The 17,456-nt window shown below is 36.4% G+C and overlaps 1 protein-coding gene across 2 annotated transcripts in view; it reads right to left on the bottom strand.

Moving 5' to 3' along the window:
* The window catches only part of ARHGEF38 (Rho guanine nucleotide exchange factor 38), a 158,141-nt gene continuing 140,685 nt past the window's right edge, over positions 1 to 17,456 (bottom strand). The window contains exons 11-14 of one of the 2 annotated variants that reach the window (XM_024246164.2): positions 14,591 to 14,734; positions 13,574 to 13,772; positions 13,178 to 13,437; positions 1 to 3,142 (exon numbers count right to left, since the gene is read on the bottom strand). In XM_024246164.2, the coding sequence (XP_024101932.2) occupies positions 2,957 to 3,142; positions 13,178 to 13,437; positions 13,574 to 13,772; positions 14,591 to 14,734 (789 nt within the window). In that variant the 3' untranslated portion in view covers positions 1 to 2,956. The remainder of the gene's footprint in view (positions 3,143 to 13,177; positions 13,438 to 13,573; positions 13,773 to 14,590; positions 14,735 to 17,456) is intronic. The other variant, XM_063723557.1, reaches the window with a different exon arrangement.

The raw sequence follows: 17,456 nt of genomic DNA, 5'->3' as shown, positions 1-17,456 counted from the left end.
TGAAAGCAGTAATGTTTATTACAGTTCACACATTGGCACTTGAAATGAAAACATTTATCCCATCACAGAAAATACGTGCTACATTGAGTTGAGAAGAGAAGCAATTATTTTAATTTCTGTTGTACCTCAGAGGAGACTTTAGGAGGTAATTTATCTTTCACTGAGTATGGCTCTTTGTATAGATAATGTGTGCATACATATATTTAGGTTATGTACATATGTATAAGTACACATATCTAATACAATATTTAGCTCAGTTTGGTATTTTATAGAGGTATATTTGGTAGTAGAGTTTAAATTGTCTCAAGGAGCTTTTAGACCTTGATTTTTTTCATATCATAAAATGAGCTACGAGACCCTTTAACTGAGCAGTAATGAAAGTAGCCAGTTTTATATAAATAGCATTTTTTATTTTATGATCATTTAGTTTGTTATGTGCAGATGTTTTCCCCACTAGAATTTAAGTGGTATGAAGGGAGGGATCTTGTTTGTCTTGCACGGCATTGTATTCCCACTAACTCAATAAATACTTACTGGTTCAATGAATGAATGGACAGATAAGCAAGTGTGCTAACAAGTAAGCTTTTAGGATTGTACATTTTAATCCCATTAGTAGATATGTGGTGACTATCATTTTTCTCTTTTGTATATCATGTTTTTGTAAGATTATATAACTATAGATTTTAGTGACTTAAGGAAAAGAAAAGGGAAAACACTAAAAGAAAAGGCCTTAAAGTCAGAATACCTGGTTTTAAATCCCAGTCCCTCCATGTGAGGTCCTCAATTTCCTCCTTTATAAAACACAGATGATAATGAGATGTCCTTCAAGTCTACAGTGGATCTGAAGGGAGGGCTATTATTTTCTGTGAGACCAAGAAGAATGTAACTGACATGGCCATGAATCCGCACAAAACAGAATGCACTGTGTTTACATGGGGACATTGCACAGTCACAAAGAGAAATTACACTAAAAGGCTTCAGAGAGGTAATTATAAAGTTTTGGTGGCAACCAATGTGGTTCCTCGTGGTTTGGACATTCCTGTAGTTGACCTGGTGATTCAAAGTTCTCCTCCTCAGGATATTGAGTCCTATATCCATCTCTCTGGATGCTTGGGTAAAGCTGGGCAGAAGGGTTTGTATATGTTTTTATCAACCAAGAGAAAAAGGTCAACTAAGACATGTGGAACAAAAAAAACACGAATTACTTTTAAATGTGTAGATGTTCCTTCTACAATGGATTTAGTTAAATTTAAAAGCACGGATGCCATAAAGTCTCTGGCTTCCATTTCTTATGCTGCTGTTGATTTTTTTCCAACCATCAGCTCAGATACTGATAGAAGAGAAAGGGGCTATAGATGCATTGGCTGCAGCTTTAGCCCACATTTCTGGTGTATCAAGCTTTGAACCATGATCTTTAATCAACTCTGATAAGGGGTTTGTGACCATGACTCTGGAAAGCCTAGAGGAAATACAGGATGTCAGCTGTGCTTGGAAAGAACTTAGAAAGCTGAATAGTAATGCAGTGTCTCAGATTACCAGAGTGTGCCTCCTGAAAGGAAATATGGGTGTTTGCTTTGATATTCCTCCAATTGAGTCAAAGGTTACAGGCAGAGTGGCATGACTCCGGCTGGATACTCTCAGTGCCAGCTAAATTACCTGAAATTAAAGAATATTATGATGGAAACGTCTTCTAATTCCAGACAGAGGAGTGGCTGGTCGGGCCAGTCAGGTGGTTGATCTAGCGGTTGGTCAGGTAGTCGACAAGGCAGTCGCTCAGGAAGTCGACAAGATGGTAGAAGACGAAGTGGAATAGAAATAGATCAAGAAGTGGGGGCCACAAACGGAGTTTTGACTGAGTATTTGATAGTTAATTTACCGGTGTGAGCTTGCCTATTTCTACCTAATCATGTACATTATGGATCAAAAATTAGGTTATCGTTGTTGAGGTATGTGTCTGCTATTTGCAAAGAAGCTGATCGTATTTTTTTAAAAAAGCATTTCACAAGAATGGTTGTAAACAAATCTACTTATCCAGTTATACCTTTGAATAAAAAAACCTCCTTTTATTGTCTGTTTTTTTAAAAAAAAAAAAGAAAAAAAAGCCCTGGCTGAGGGGCAAGTCTAGATGGTTGGAAGCCTTAGAATTTTATTTTTGGTTTACACTACCTAGGTTTAAGTCCAGGCCCACCACTTACTAGCAATGTGATTTGGATTAAATTACTTCACCTTTTTGGACCATGGTTTCTTCATAATGTTTTGAGTATTAAACAAGTTACTACATATAAAGCACTTAGAACAATGTCTGGCATATAGTATGCATTCAGTAATGTTACATGTTAATATCAAGTTATTCAGTTTTCTTTTAGTTCAAAACATAAATAAAACATTAACAAAATATATTATCAAAGACTTCTAGTTGGTGGTATATTCCTCATGTATATTTGGTGTATACCCTGGTTTATACATATAGGTGCATAATTCATATTATCCACATATGTGTATAAAGCTACATAATATATATGGTTTATATGTATGTATATAAACATGTATGCATTTGCAAGAGAGGAATATGAAAAACAAAAACATCTGAGGCAAAATACATCATACAGTTAAAAAAAAAAGTAAATTGAAAAACCTTTGGATCTAACCTTTCTTGATGATAAAAGAATATAATTACTCTTTCAAAAGATCTTCACTTTTAAGTAGCTGATAGTTGAAGCTTGAGTCATTTGCTTTGCTATTTCTGTTGGCTTAGTATTTCTTTCAACATGTATCCTTTATAATACATTCATGCAAAAATCCTGTTAGGAAGTACAGTATTCCTGAAAACCCAATACAGTATCAGTTTCTGTAGTTCGAAGGTTTCTTGCTTTCTGGTCCAAAGTTTTGTAATGTCAGTTTTATGAGGTAGTCAATCAACAACTTGCTGGAAAATAAAAATTGAAGGCTTATTTTCTTAAGCATAAGTCATCTTTCCAAGGTAGTTAGCTGGCACGTATCCTTTCTGCCCTTGAGCTTCGGCTAACCACCACTCTTTATTGCCACTTAGGTCACAAAACCTGAGTATATGAACTCTCTGGTATTCCTGAAGGCTGAGTTCATGGTCACTCCGTGCTTGAAAAGCATGAACTGCATAGAAAATCTAGACAAAGAAACAAAAGACATTATTGGAATTGGAACCTGAATATTAAGAGAAACATCATAAAAGTTTCCAAGCTTTTAGAAGCAATGCTAAAATTTTTTTGTTTTGCCAAAGTCACATCATCCAACTCCTATTGGATGTATTTTGCTAAAATATAACCCAGGTGAGAACGGAGTGAAATAGGTATTCTTATTATTCTGTTAGGAGGAGTATAAATTGTCCATGCTTGAAGGCAACTTGGCAGTTTCTATTAAAAGATTTTTAATAATGTTAAAATGTTAATTCCTTGTGGATCAAAATAGCTTGAAGAATCTCTTCTACAGAAACACTGGCAGAAATATTTGCATAACAATGTTACTGGATTACCCATACGACTGGTGAAAAGTGGGAGAGTAGTAGGAATAACACTAGAAGTTTAGCAAGAGGAAAATAGTTAAATTCCAGACCCTCATACTAAGGAAATTTGTAGTCATTAAAAACGGTGCAGGCCGGGTGCGGTGGCTCGCGCCTGTAATCCCAGCACTTTGGGAGGCCGAGGTGGGTGGATCACGAGGTCAGTATGACCAGCATGACCAACGTGGTGAAACCCCGTCTCTACTAAAAAATACAAAAATTAGCTGGGCATGGTGGCGTGCGCCTCAGGAGGCTGAGGCAGGAGAATAGCTTGAACCCGGGAGGCGGTGGTTGCAGTGAGCCGAGATCGCGCCACTGCACTCCAGCCTGGGCGATGGAGTGAGACTCTGTCTCCAAAAAAAAAAAAAACACACACAAAACAACAACAAAAACGATGCTTTCTGAGACTAATAACATGGGAAACACTTATGATAAAATAGTAAGCCTTAAAAAGAACATAAAATTAGATGTACAATGTAAGTCTAATATTGCTAGTTATTGTTTCTTTGAATGGTACAATTATAGCTGATTTTCATTTTTACTTCCTTGTTCCCTTCTTTATTTCCCAAACCTTTATAATGACAATGTATTAAATTTATAATTTTAAAAATTATTTTGTGACTTAGAATAATAAAATATTTCAGTCAAAAGAATTTTTCTCTAACCTCAAAAGAACACTTTATAATTATTAAGTGCGTAAGAAGCCCCAAAATAAGTGTTTAGTTATTCTTCCGATAAAATCAGAAGATTGATAATAAAAATGTTTGGTTATGGCATAAAATTAAGCAACTGGCTTAGTTTATTCCCATTCATTTATTTAAGCAAAATTTATTCCCATTCATTTAATGAAAATTTTTCAAGTACCTACTAAGTGCCTGTTATTATTTTATTAGAGAACTTACAACTCAGCTAGGAAAAGAAAATGCAGTGAACAAAACAAAACACACCAAAACAGCAACAACTCTACACATAGATGATACATCAGCTAATGGTGAGCTGAATTTTGAAAGAAGTTATCTTTCATAAATGACAAAGCTGACAAAAGGCGTGAATATGTCATATATGAAGGTACGGAGATGAATACATGAAAACAACATATAGGAAAAGACAAGCAGATTAACTCTCAAACTTGAGGTTCAATAGATAAGGGAAACCATGAGAAATAAGATGACTTCATTACTTCATTAAGCAGGAAAAGAGAATGAGTAGTGTGGAAAGGAGACTATAGCTGTAGCTGAAGTTGTTATTTAAATATTAAACTGTTATTTAACTTTTGGTGAAACTTTGATTCCATTGATTGGTATATTGATTTATCAACTAATATGAGCTGCTCCCCAAGGAAAGAACCACATTGCTATGGTCTGAATGTTTGTTTCCCCTCAAAGTTTATGTGTTGAAAGCCTAATCCACAAGGTAATGCTATTAAGAGGTAGGGCCTTTGGGAGGTGATTAGCCTTCAACTTCCTGAATGGGATTGGTTTCTCTTTAAAAGAAGCCCAAAAGAGACTCTTCACCCCTTCCACCGTGTGAGGGCCCAAAGAGAAGGTGCCATCTATGAACCAGAAAGTTGCCCCTCAGCAAACACCACATAAACTGGTGCCTTGATCTTGGACTTCCAGCCTCCACAACTGTGAGAAATAAATTTCTGTTGTTTACAAGCCAACCAGTTTATGGTGTTTTGTTATAGCAGCCCAAATGCACTAAGACACACATTTAAACTTTTCTCCATTGACCACATTATGGTACAAAGTAGGAATTCAAATATTTATTGATTTGACCTGAAAATTAGTAGGAATATTCAAATATTTATTGAAAGGCATGGATATCATACAAGACATCATCTTGTATCATAAAAGATACATACAAGGGATTGATGAACATGGTCAAATTATTACATAATTTTTTTAAATAAAGAAGAAAATTAAAAGTACTATAAATTCTTTAGCAATGGAGTGGTAGCAATAATAAACACCTTTTACAGAGCGCATGGCAGTTATATGTTAAATGTGCTTTGTCCTCAACAACCCTATGAGTTATGTCTTACAGAAGAAACATATTTTTACTTATAGAGCTAATTGGTGCTGCTATGACCAATATCTTCTAACTTCAAATCCTGTGCTTAGTCAATTTCTCATAATGCTTTTGAGACCAAACTCTTGTTCTAGCAAGTATGTACAGAGTGTATTCTTGTGGAGAGGGACTGGAGTTTCTAGTATATTGTAGATGGTGTTGTTTTGTTGTTTAGAAAGTGAAAACATTGAATAAATCCACAGGAACAGAATGGAAGATTTGGTTTGCAAAAGTATTCAGGAATGTAACATACTATAATACATCTGAAATATCTGTAAGAGCCCGCATTAGTGGTTGGTAATCATCTTTTATAATTTTTATAAATAACAGGTAATGCTTTACCAATGCAACTATAGATTTTTTAGCAGGTTAGATTTCCTACTAATAGAACATTTCTAAATATTTGTGGTAGTTTTTCACTTTAGCAGAATTCTCTCAAGTGAAATATAAACTCTTTCATCTAGATCTGTTTGGTATGAAATTATAGTTTATATTCTAAATATTAAAATATATTCTCATGAAATTGTAAATTTAAAGTACAAAATTATATACTTTCAATGCTTTAGATAATCATGACCCAAAATTTATTTAGGATGAGCACTTTTTAGTTTTTATATAATTTATGTTAAATGGGGGCATATATTGTATACTCAAAATGGAAGTAAGCTGCTTTTAAAGAGACAGTCTATTTTCAGTCTTTTTTTTAAGTCTCCTTTTTAGTATTTTTAGTCTCCTTAATGTTAGACTACAAGTTATAAATTTTTAACCTGTCATGCATTTAAGAACTGAAAGATTTCTCATTATCTTCAACATTTTAATGTTTTAGTCTGTATCTTTCTAACCTTAAATGGTAATATGTTTTGGTCCAGGCACATTAATTACAATGTTGTTAATTTGAGCCATAATCACCTAATCTTCTTCTGTTTTTCCTTGGCACTTTTTAAAATGTATTTTATTGATTGCTTCTTTCTACTCTATAAAGCTCTGACTCATTTTATGTGCAGTATTCTGTGAATACAACTCAGTTTTCTACCACATTTACTTTTTTTATAACACTGTATTATTGACTCATACCTAATTTATTACCCACTGCTTATAACCACCAGATCTTTCCCTGTGGTAACATTCCCAGTCTGGCATTCCCTTATTCTATATTCGTGCATTTGATTTTTCCTTCCTCAGTGAGCCACATTACCTGACTTCACTGAATATCATTTTATTTTTATCCCAATTCTCCAATTAACAGCAACAAAAGTCATAATATATGTTAATCTTCTTTTCCAAAACTAAAAGGTACAGAATCAGCATTTATGGTATATCACATGTGTCTCTGGAAACCAAGATAGTTGTATTGCATGAAAAATGCTCATTATTCTCTCTCACCCTTCGGGAGAAAGCTTTCATGTTCTTCACTTAATAATTATATGTTTTAATTACACAAGCAATTTTGATGAAGAAAAAAATTTTAAGTAAAGTTAAGCAAAACAAAACCAAACCCACCTGACTGCTATTAGTATCTTCTTTTCCTTAATCCCATCTTCCTCTCTTCCTTTCTTCCTTCTTTCCTTCCTTCCATTTTTGTTTTCTACCTACCTACCTGAAGTGGTAATAAAAATGGACTTATGATATACATAACTTTGCAAGCTGTTTTTTACCTCATGCTATTTTTGAAAATCTCTTCATGTTAATAAGCTGACTTTTTGAAGCACTTTCTAAACAATGACACAGTAGGCATGTAGCATCATCATCATAGGTAGCTGGAAAATGTAAAGATGAAGGGCCAGACTGTGACCGTGGGATTGGTAGCAAAACAACTACTTTTTTTAGAAGTCAAAAATTATATTTTCAATATTACTTATGTGGAAAAAGAAAACAACACTGATTCTCAGACACTGAACTGCCCCCCAAAACTGGGTTTTAGCCATTATTAAACCTAGTCCTTTTTGAGAAGTGCCAAGGACAAGATTCTGCTTGCCAAACAAGGCATCTTAGACACTCTGGAAGGCAGAATTCTAGGATGGACCCCAAGAATCCCACCCCCTGTTGTACATGTTCTATATAATATCCTCCCCTTGATTGTGACTGGAACTTCTTAATAGATGTGCTATTACTCCTGTGATTAGGCTACACTCTATAGCAAAGGTAAAGAGATTCTGCAGAGGTGCTTATTAAAGTCCCTACGAAATTGACTCTGAGTTAGTCAAAAGAGGGATTATCCTGGATGGGCCTGACCTACTCAGATGAGACCTTTGAAGTGCATTCAGGCCTCCTCTGAAGGGAGAGATTTGAAGCCAGAGAGATGCTCACCTACTGACTTTGAAGAAGCAAACAGCCATGTTGTAAACTGCCTATAGAGACAGCCACATGGCAAGGATTTGAGAGCAGCCTCAGGTTGTTGAAAGTGGTCTCTGGCTAATTTCCAACAAGAAAAAGGAGTCCTTAGTCTGACTGGAACAAGAAATTTAATTCTGCCAATGACCACGAGCTGGGAAGAGAACCCCCAGTTTCAGAAGCAATACAACCAGCAAACACCTAGATTACAGCTATGTGAGATCTTAAGCAGGGCACCCAGCTAAATCGTGCTTGGACTCCTGACAACACCCCCTGAGAAATATGTTTGTATTGTTTTAAGCCACCAAGTTTGTGGTAATTTGTTATGCAGCATGGAACACTAATGCAGAGCATGCCATTACTATTCGATGGACAAAAGGAGAGAATACATTAGAATGGGAAGGCATATTTACATGAATGCTTTTGTTATATTCTTTGATATAGCAAAAAACAAAATGAAGAACTTAAAAATTAAGATCCTTGGTATAAATCAGTACTGCCAGGTTGTGAATATCCACTAGCTCATCCCCATTATTCAACAAAGGCTCCAGAACATAATTTGGGGGAAGTTTTTTGTAGCAATCTCTCTTCTTACTTGAGGTGGAGAATGGATAAGCAAGTTAAATCTCTACAGCAGTGATTTCTAACATTTTAGAGAAAATTTTCTTTTAAAAGTCTGTTTAAAAAGATAGACTTCTTTTACCATAGATGTGTACATATGCAAATAAGCACAATATTTCCAACGTATTTGAGGAGACTCATTAAATCCTCCCAAAACTCATTCATAGACCACTTCAGGTCTTCGTGTCCAGGTTAAAAATTCAGCTCTAGTATAAAAATCATGGAGCCACTAGAATCTAAGTTTGAAATTGCCTATATGTGAATGATCTTTAGGGACCCAAAGATACCCCCTGAGTATGAGGTAGAGGCCAACTGTCCTTTTTGTCAGGGTCCACTAGACCCATCAATAAAACCAGACTACATCCTACAACACCCCTTGGAAACATGCTATAGCAATTCTGGAGGAAATAAAAAAAGTGCTACCACAGTAGGAAGGGAGAGGGAAATAAATGATAACCAAAAGTGGCATCCAATTAAGCCAGTACAAATTTCAGCTGATGTTCCTGATAATAAAATAAAATCAAGAACAAAAGTCTAAATAGCCACACAGAAAATTGCTTTGTAGGATACCACAAATGTGAAATATTACAATATGTACTGTATTCTCACTGTTGGTAAAGAAGATATAATTTTCTTCCACTTTCAATTACATTACAGGGACCTCTATAATGTATTGACTTATACTATCACATCACAAATACAGAGGTTAATCACTTTCTTCTCCCTACAATTTCTAAAAGCCAATAGAATAGAAACATCAGCCCTGGGGCAAGGATTGGGAACATAATATACTCTTTTCTCTCTGTTTTCAATATTATGCATTATGCATTACAGGGGGAGTCTGGAAACCAGTGGCCCATGTGCATCTATTGGCTGGAGTTAAGACATTAAGGGAGGTATTTCTATGCAGCCTTTTCTTCTCTTCTCCCTTGTACTGAAGTTTCCAACAGGTGCATCCTCTTCCTCATCTTGTAGTAAGTTTATTGGGACAGACTTTGTCCATGCACAGCGTTCACCTTCAGTTTGAGTTAGATAATTTCTACTCTGAGGGAAAGTATCAGGGATTCCATGTGCTACAGATCCAAGATGCATCTTCAATCCAGTTTTATTAGTAATAATGCTTATATATGCTTATATTTATATTCCTGATGCTATGCCTATTTTGAATTGGTGCCAAATGCAGAGGAAAAAGAAAGCAAATAACAATTTATGAAGATATGCCATTAATATATTTTTTGTTTTGAAATATTATCTCATTTTTTTTCTCTCTTGGTAATGGAAATCTCTAATGGACATAATTCACATTATATATTGATAGGATTGCTTGGAGAAAATTGCTTTGAAGTACCAGCTAGTAGGAACTAAATGCAGTCTCATACTACAAACACCAGGCAGAAAGTCTATGTGAGGTGTTTAGTCCAAAGTCCCTGTAGAGCCAAGTAAGAACAAGAACTCAACATCAAGCCAGCTTTAGAGTGTGCTGATAAATTTGGCCCTCAGATTTGTGTACATCTGGGTTATTGGGACAAGGCAGTCTGACAGGACATTTAATCAGGTACATAGATTTCACTGATAAAAATTCATTAGTTAGCATTATAATATGTCTTTTAGAAACTGAATAAACAACAGAGTGAACAAGTAATAGAGAAACAGTGTTTTGAAACGTCAAGACAGAAGGGTAATAAGAACAAATAGTAATGTCCAGACAAGTTAAAAGTCAGTTATAACCAGGGGAAAATATTTGCAAATTATATATCTGATTAAAAAAGAATTTGTACTCAGGTTTATAAAGAACTCTTACAATGGGAAAATAAAAAGGAAAATGACCCAGTTTTTTTAAATAGGCAAATATTTGAACAGATATTCACCAAAGGAAATAAAAGAATGGCAAATGAGCACATGAAAAAATGTTCAATAGCATTAATCATTAGGGAAATGCAAATTAAAACCCCAAAGAGATACCACCTCATACCCACAAGATGGCTATAATTAAAAAGACAAATAATAACTAGTGTTGACAAGGATGTGAAGAAACTGCAACCCAAAACCCTCATACTTTGCTGGTAGGAATCTAAAATGGTACGCCCACTGTGGATTACAGTTTGGCAGTTTCTTAAAAATTTAAACATACATTTATAAAACCAATAAGAAATTACACTTCTGGGTATCTACTCAAGAGAAATTAAATACACAACAAAGACTTGCACACAAATATTCACAGCAGCATAATTCATAATAGCCCCAAACTGGAAGTTACCCAAATGACCATCAACTGGTGAGTGGATTAACAAAATATACCCACAGAATGGAATATTAGTAGGCGATAAAAAGCAACAAGGTACGTATACATACTACAACACGGAAGACTCTCAATAAATTTTGCTAAGTGAAAAAAAGCAGCTGTAAAACACCACATATTGTAAAATTTTGTTTATACAAAAGATACAGAAAAGGCAAATGTGTGGAGACAGAAAGTAGGTTAGTGGTTCCCTGGGGTTAGGGGTGGGAAATAGGTGGGACTACAAATGGGTGCACAGGATTTTTTGGAGTGAAAGAAATGTTTTAAAATTGGATTAAAGTGATGGTTGCACAACTTTGTAAATATACTAAACTTGTACAACTTTGTAATATATACTAAAAGTCATGAATTGTACACTTAAAAATGGATTAATTATATGACATGAATATAAGATATTGAAAAGCTGCTTTTGAAAAAAAAAAAAAACACCAAACCAAAAAAAAAACAGTCATGAATTGGACAGCAATCAATAACTGTTAATGAAAGAAATTGAATAGATACCATACTTTTGAAGGTCAGTATGGCAATGTCTATAAAGACTTTAAATGTATATACCTTTGACCCTCTAATATTTTAGGAATTTGTTTTACACTTATATACTCATATAAATGCACAAAAATAGATGGACAAGGCCCTTCCTTGAAATATTGTTTGAAAATTTTTAAAAGCCCAAAATATTCTATGTATCTATTATTAGGGTGATAGTTACATAAATTATATACATAAAATTAAATACTGTGTAGAGCTTTTTAAGGAATAAGATAGTTATTTAGGTTTAATTGTGTCTAAGATATACTGTTACATGGAAAAAAAAAACCCTATATACCATATATGATATGTTTCCCACTGGTATAAACGTGTTTGTATATGCACAGAATATACAAAGGATATACCCAAGCATTGTCTCTGAAACAGAGGACAAGGGGAGAAGGGACTAAAAACCGTTACTTTTATTATTATTATTATTTTTAAAGACAGGATCTCCCTCTGTTGCCCAGGCTGGAGTGCAGTGGCATGATCACGGCTCACTGCAGCCTCAACCGTCCCGCCTTGTGCAATTCTCCCACTCCAGCCTCTCCAGTAGCTGGGACTACCGATGTGGGCAACCACTCTTGGCTAATTTTTTTGATTTTTAGTAGAGATGAGGTCTTGCTATGTTACCCAGGCTGGCCTCAAACTCAGCTCAAGCAATCCTCCCACCTCAGCCTCACAAAACGCTGGGATTACAGGCACGAGCCACCAAGCCCAGCTTACTTTTAAGTTATGTATGCTTTTATACTATTTTAACTTATCTATCTATCTATCTATCTATCTATCTATCTATCTATCTATCTATCTATCTATCTAATCTATCTACACATATACATATACATAACCTCTATAAAAATAAATTTAAATAAATTATTAATACAACACTAAAGAAAAAGCAAGGTAAATAAATAAAGGAATTAGATGGTCACCACTGGGGAATGAACCATTAAGTATACTGAACCTTTCTGATATAGCAAAAACAAGCCCTGCACTATAATTAACTTACCATTTTGCAAAAAGATTGTACCGGTAGCTTTTGCATTAGTGCAGTGAGGGAAATATAGCTCTTAGAAGTTTCAGTATAGACCAGTCTGACCAATATGGTGAAACCTTAGTAACTCTACTAAAAATACAAAAATTAGCCAGGTGTGGTGACATGTGCCTGTAGTCCCAGCTACTTGGGAGGCTGAGACAGGAAAATTGCTTGAACCCGGGAGGCGGAGGTTGCAGTGAGCCGAGATTGCACCACTGCACTACAGCTTGGGCGACAGAGTGAGACTCCATCTCAAAAAAAACAAAAAAAAGAAAAAGAAAGAAAAAGTTTCCATATATAGTGTGTGGTATTATACATGAGATTACAACTGGCCAATTACTAGACGGCTCAATGAAGATTATGCTCTTAGAGGAATCATGGACAATTTCCCACATGCTATTGATGGCAGCAATCTGTTCACTATTGAACTACTTTTCTTTGATGGGGGAGTATAAAAGACACTTTGCTGTAAGTGTGTAACAGCAGGGTAGTAATAGTAATAGCTCCTATTTATTGTGTGTCTACTTTGTGCTGGCTACTTTACATACAGACTTTATCTCTAATCCTTTGCTTCATTTAAGGAAACAGGCTCAGGGGATTAAACTCCTTACAAAAAGATCCACTGTGCTAATAGAGCCAGGTCTCCTTGGTGTCAAAGCTGGCACTTTTCCACCAAGTGTTACAGTAATATAGAGTACAGTAGAGAGATACTCTTTCATGATTTGAACAACCACATATTTTTGCATCAAATTTTTACCTGTTCATCTACTTCTTGAAAACTGTCAACATCAGTACCATTTGTTTCAAACTTTCCACATGTGCCACTAAGAGATGAGCTGCTATCACCAATGCTGCTCTCTGAGGTTCCTGTGACACTGTCACTAGCTGGCCGTGAAGACACGAAGAGGCTGATGTTCTCAAAATCATCGTCACAGAACCTGTTCTCAGCATCCACTTTCTGCATTTTTGCTGGATTGTAGGGTTTTAGGAAGGAGGAATAAACATATCCTTTCACATCTGGATAGGAAATAAAAAGAAAGGAGAACCAAGTTTATGGGTATACTCTTCCCAAACATGTGCTCAGAGAAGCACATGGAGGTCCCTCAGAAAACCTCAGTTTAAAGAAGAGTGTTAGTTCTGGGGAAAAACTTACTTCCTGTGTCCACAAGCCACCTGCTTGTACTCCCCAGTGGATCTTTCTGTTCTATCACAGCCACCAACTCTCCTTCCAGAAGATTGATGTCATATTCTTGTGTAGCATTGCACTTGCGCTTAGCTTGATAGAGTTCCTCTGCACTATATGTGGATAGAAGTTTGGAGCGATGAATGTCAGTTTGATGTGGCATTTCTGGCTGGGAGAAATAAGGAGAAGTTTTGGTTTAGACATATACATAATAAAATCCTCATGGAGCTGGTAAATATTTTTTCCCTGGAGATTTTTAAAACGTGGGAGTCATATATTTTTAGAGGATTATTTCAAGGTGCAGGCATAGAGCAGGCTATTATTGTAAAGTACCCAGCTGAGTTATTCAGTGAAAAATGTCTCTAGTAAGCACAGGAGGGCAGTGTTGTAGAGAGGAAAAAACAAGAATAAGAAGGCAGAGGTTCTAATCCCTCTTGGATGTTGCACAACCATTTTAAACTCTTTGTCATTCTGTAGACAACCCCTTGCATATTAAGCACTTGATAAATAATATTCAATTAAGTAAATTGTACATGTACATGTCTTTATCTGGGAACTATCATCAGCAAATTAGACAAGAATCAAGACGCTTATACTCCCCGCTCAGCTCGGGCCCTAAGAGACTTTGAGAAACCCACTTATCTCTGGGGCCTGGTATGCCTTATGTAGAAAAGGAAAGGGCTGGACTATATGATTTATCTTCATAAAATCTTATTCAACAAATATTTACTGAGTGCCTCCTACCTTGTGACAAGCACCATTTTAGTCATTTTAGGCACTTTGGGGATACATCATGTACAAAGTAGAAAAAAAATCCATGATCTTATGGAGTTTATGGTATATAGGATAGAAATGTACAAGAAATTCTACACATACGTAAATTATAGGATATTAGAATGAGATAAGTGATCTGGAAAATATGATACTATGACTTGGATAAGGCAAAGAGGTGAAAGTTATCATTGTCATCAATGCTGCCAAACTCACCAGAATCTGCACAGGTTTCTTCTTTTCAAAACTGAGTTTCCTCTCAATAAAGGTGGCACTGTTTTCTTTCACACAGTTCAAATTTTGGATCTCTTCTAGTACTTGATTCTGAATCTCAGAAATGCTTGAAACCAACAGTGGCACCTATAGGTAGAAATAATATGGCATTGTTTCCAGACACCTAGATAATCATATCAGGTGTTAAATGTATTGAGTTGTGATGAACAGTTGAGGAAGTGTATGATAGCTCCATTGTGAAAAGTTAGGTCAACTTTAGAACTTCTAGATAAATATGGTCTAATTTATTGTCTCTAGAAACCCCACAAACATGACAGGAATTTTTTTTTAAGTTTCAAGCCAAATGAAAGAACAGAAGAGAAAAAATAGCAATGAAGTCTTGGAAGAAAAGCTCAGGAGCTCATGACAGTAGGTACCTCCCTTGTGGTGGGGTAGGATGGTGGCAAGGGAAAGCAGCTAAAAGAAGGAGCACTGATTAAGAGCCTGTGCTGGTTTTAAAACAAATTCTTCAACATTGCTTCCTACAAAGAAATGGAGTTTACATCCTTACCCCTCAAAAACTGGGTAAGCCTGGCATAGTGGCTCATGCCTGTAATCACAGCCAATAGGGAGGCTGAGGTAAGAAGACTGCTTGTGCCCAAGAATTTGAGACCAGCCTGGGCAATGTAGCAAGACCCTGTCTCTAAAAAATTTTTAAATCTTAGCCAGGCATGGTAGTACATGCTTGTAGTTCAGCTAATCAGGAAGCTGAGACCAGAAGATCACTTGAACCCTGGAGTTCAAGACCAGCCTGGGCAACTAGTCACTACTAAAAAAAATTTTTTTGTTTTTCAGGCTGGGGTGCAGAGGCACGATTTTGGCTCACTGCAACCTCCGACTCCCTGGTTCAAGTGATTCTCCTGCCTCAGCCTCCTGAGTAGCTGGGATTATAGCCACGTGTCACCACGCCCAGCTAATTATTTTTTGTATTTTTAGTAGAGACGGGGTTTCACCATGTTGGCCAGGATGGTGTCGATCTCCTAATCTCATGATCTGCCCGCCTCGGCCTCCCAAAGTTCTGGGATCACAGGCATAAGCCACCGCACCTGGCCTGCTACTAAAAATTACCAAATAATAATAATAATAATTAATAAATAAAATTAGCTGGGTGAAGTGGTGTGTGCCTGTAATCCCAGCTACTCTGGAGGCTGAGGCAGGAGGACTGCTTGGACCTAGGAAGTTGAGGCTGCAGTGAGCTCTGTGATCACACCATGACACTCCAGCCTGGGTGACAGAGTGAGATCCTGTCTCAACAACAACAACAAAACAGCTTTCTTGCTCTCTGGCTTCCAAATGGATTCAATCAATCCATCAATAAGGAGCACCTGTAGGAAATTAGAATGTGGGAAGAAAATGAGATAAGGATATTTATTTCCTAATTTTGCTTTCGGTAGTATTGACAGAAACACACAGCGCCTATCAAGTCATCCTCGCCACACACCTCTCTCTCTACACATTGCTATGACTGCTGCCTCCCCATATTTCTTTGAACCTAGGTGTTGTTGTACCCCAAACCCCTATTCCTGCCCAGTGTTAGGCACTATTTCTAAAGGTTTTCCTGTGCCATGCTCACATTTTTGTAGTTATTAAAGTTTTCTCCAAATGCCTAACTTGAATGCATTACGTTTTTCCTACTGGAATCATGACTAATACACAAATCACATACTTCACACGCTTAATGTGAACTCAACCAAATCTATGCTATAACTGTACTGAAGGGAGTATAGAAAGAGTGTATCTGGCTATAGCAGATGTGGGGGTATAGAGAGAAGAGAGAGCTAAATCCTCATTTTTCATAGTGGAATGTATTATACCTAAAATGTATTAATAATGAAATGACAACACAAGAGTCTTATTTTTAAATATGAAGGTAAATACCAAGAGAATCATCTAAAAGAGTTGGAAAGCAGTTACCACTGAGGCAGGAGAAATGGAATAAACGGAGCGAAGGACAAATGTTTTTCGTCATCAAACCTGAATAAGTACTTGAATCTTTATGTGTATGCATAACTCTAATAAAAATGAAAATTAAAAATAGAGCTTTGAATTCTTCAAAAAGATAGAATTACCATATGATTCAGCAATCCCACTTGTGGGTATATATCCAAAATAATTGAGAGCAGGATCTTGAAGAGATATTTGCACACCTATGGTCATTGCAGCATTATTCACAATAGCCAAGAGATAGACCCAACCCAAATGATCATTGACATATGAGTAAATAAACAAAATGTGTTTTAGGTTTTGTTTTTTTTTTTGAGACGGAGTTTCACTCTTGTTACCCAGCCTGGAGTGCAATAGTGCAATCTCGGCTTACTGCAACCTCCGCCGCCCAGGTTCAGGCGATTTTCCAGCCTCAGCCTCCTGAGTAGCTGGGATTACAGGCATGTGCTACCACACCCGGCTAGTTTTTGTATTTTTAGTTGAGACAAGGTTCCACCATGTTGGCCAGGCTGGTCTTGAACTCTTGGCCTCAAGTGATCCGCCTGCCTCAGCCTCCCAAAGTGCTGGGATTACAGGCGTGAGCCACCACATCCAGCCCCAAATGCGGTTTTTATATATAATGAAATATTCACATTTAAAAATGAAAGAAATCCTATCACATGCTACAACATGAATGAATCTTGAGGACATTATACTAAGTAAAATAAGGCAATCACAGAGACAAACACTGTATGACTCCATTTACACGAGGTTTTTAAAGTAGTCAAATTTGTAGAAACAGAAAATAGAATGATGGTTGCCAGGGACTTGGGGGAGGGGAGTATGGGGACTTGTTTAATGAGTATAGTTTCAGTTTTGCAAGATG

The sequence above is a fragment of the Pongo abelii genome, chromosome 3 (assembly GCF_028885655.2).
Source record: "Pongo abelii isolate AG06213 chromosome 3, NHGRI_mPonAbe1-v2.0_pri, whole genome shotgun sequence".
Taxonomy (NCBI): Eukaryota; Metazoa; Chordata; class Mammalia; order Primates; family Hominidae; genus Pongo; species Pongo abelii.
The sequence above is the reverse complement of the archived record's forward strand: the minus strand, read 5'-3'. Positions and strand labels throughout refer to the sequence as shown.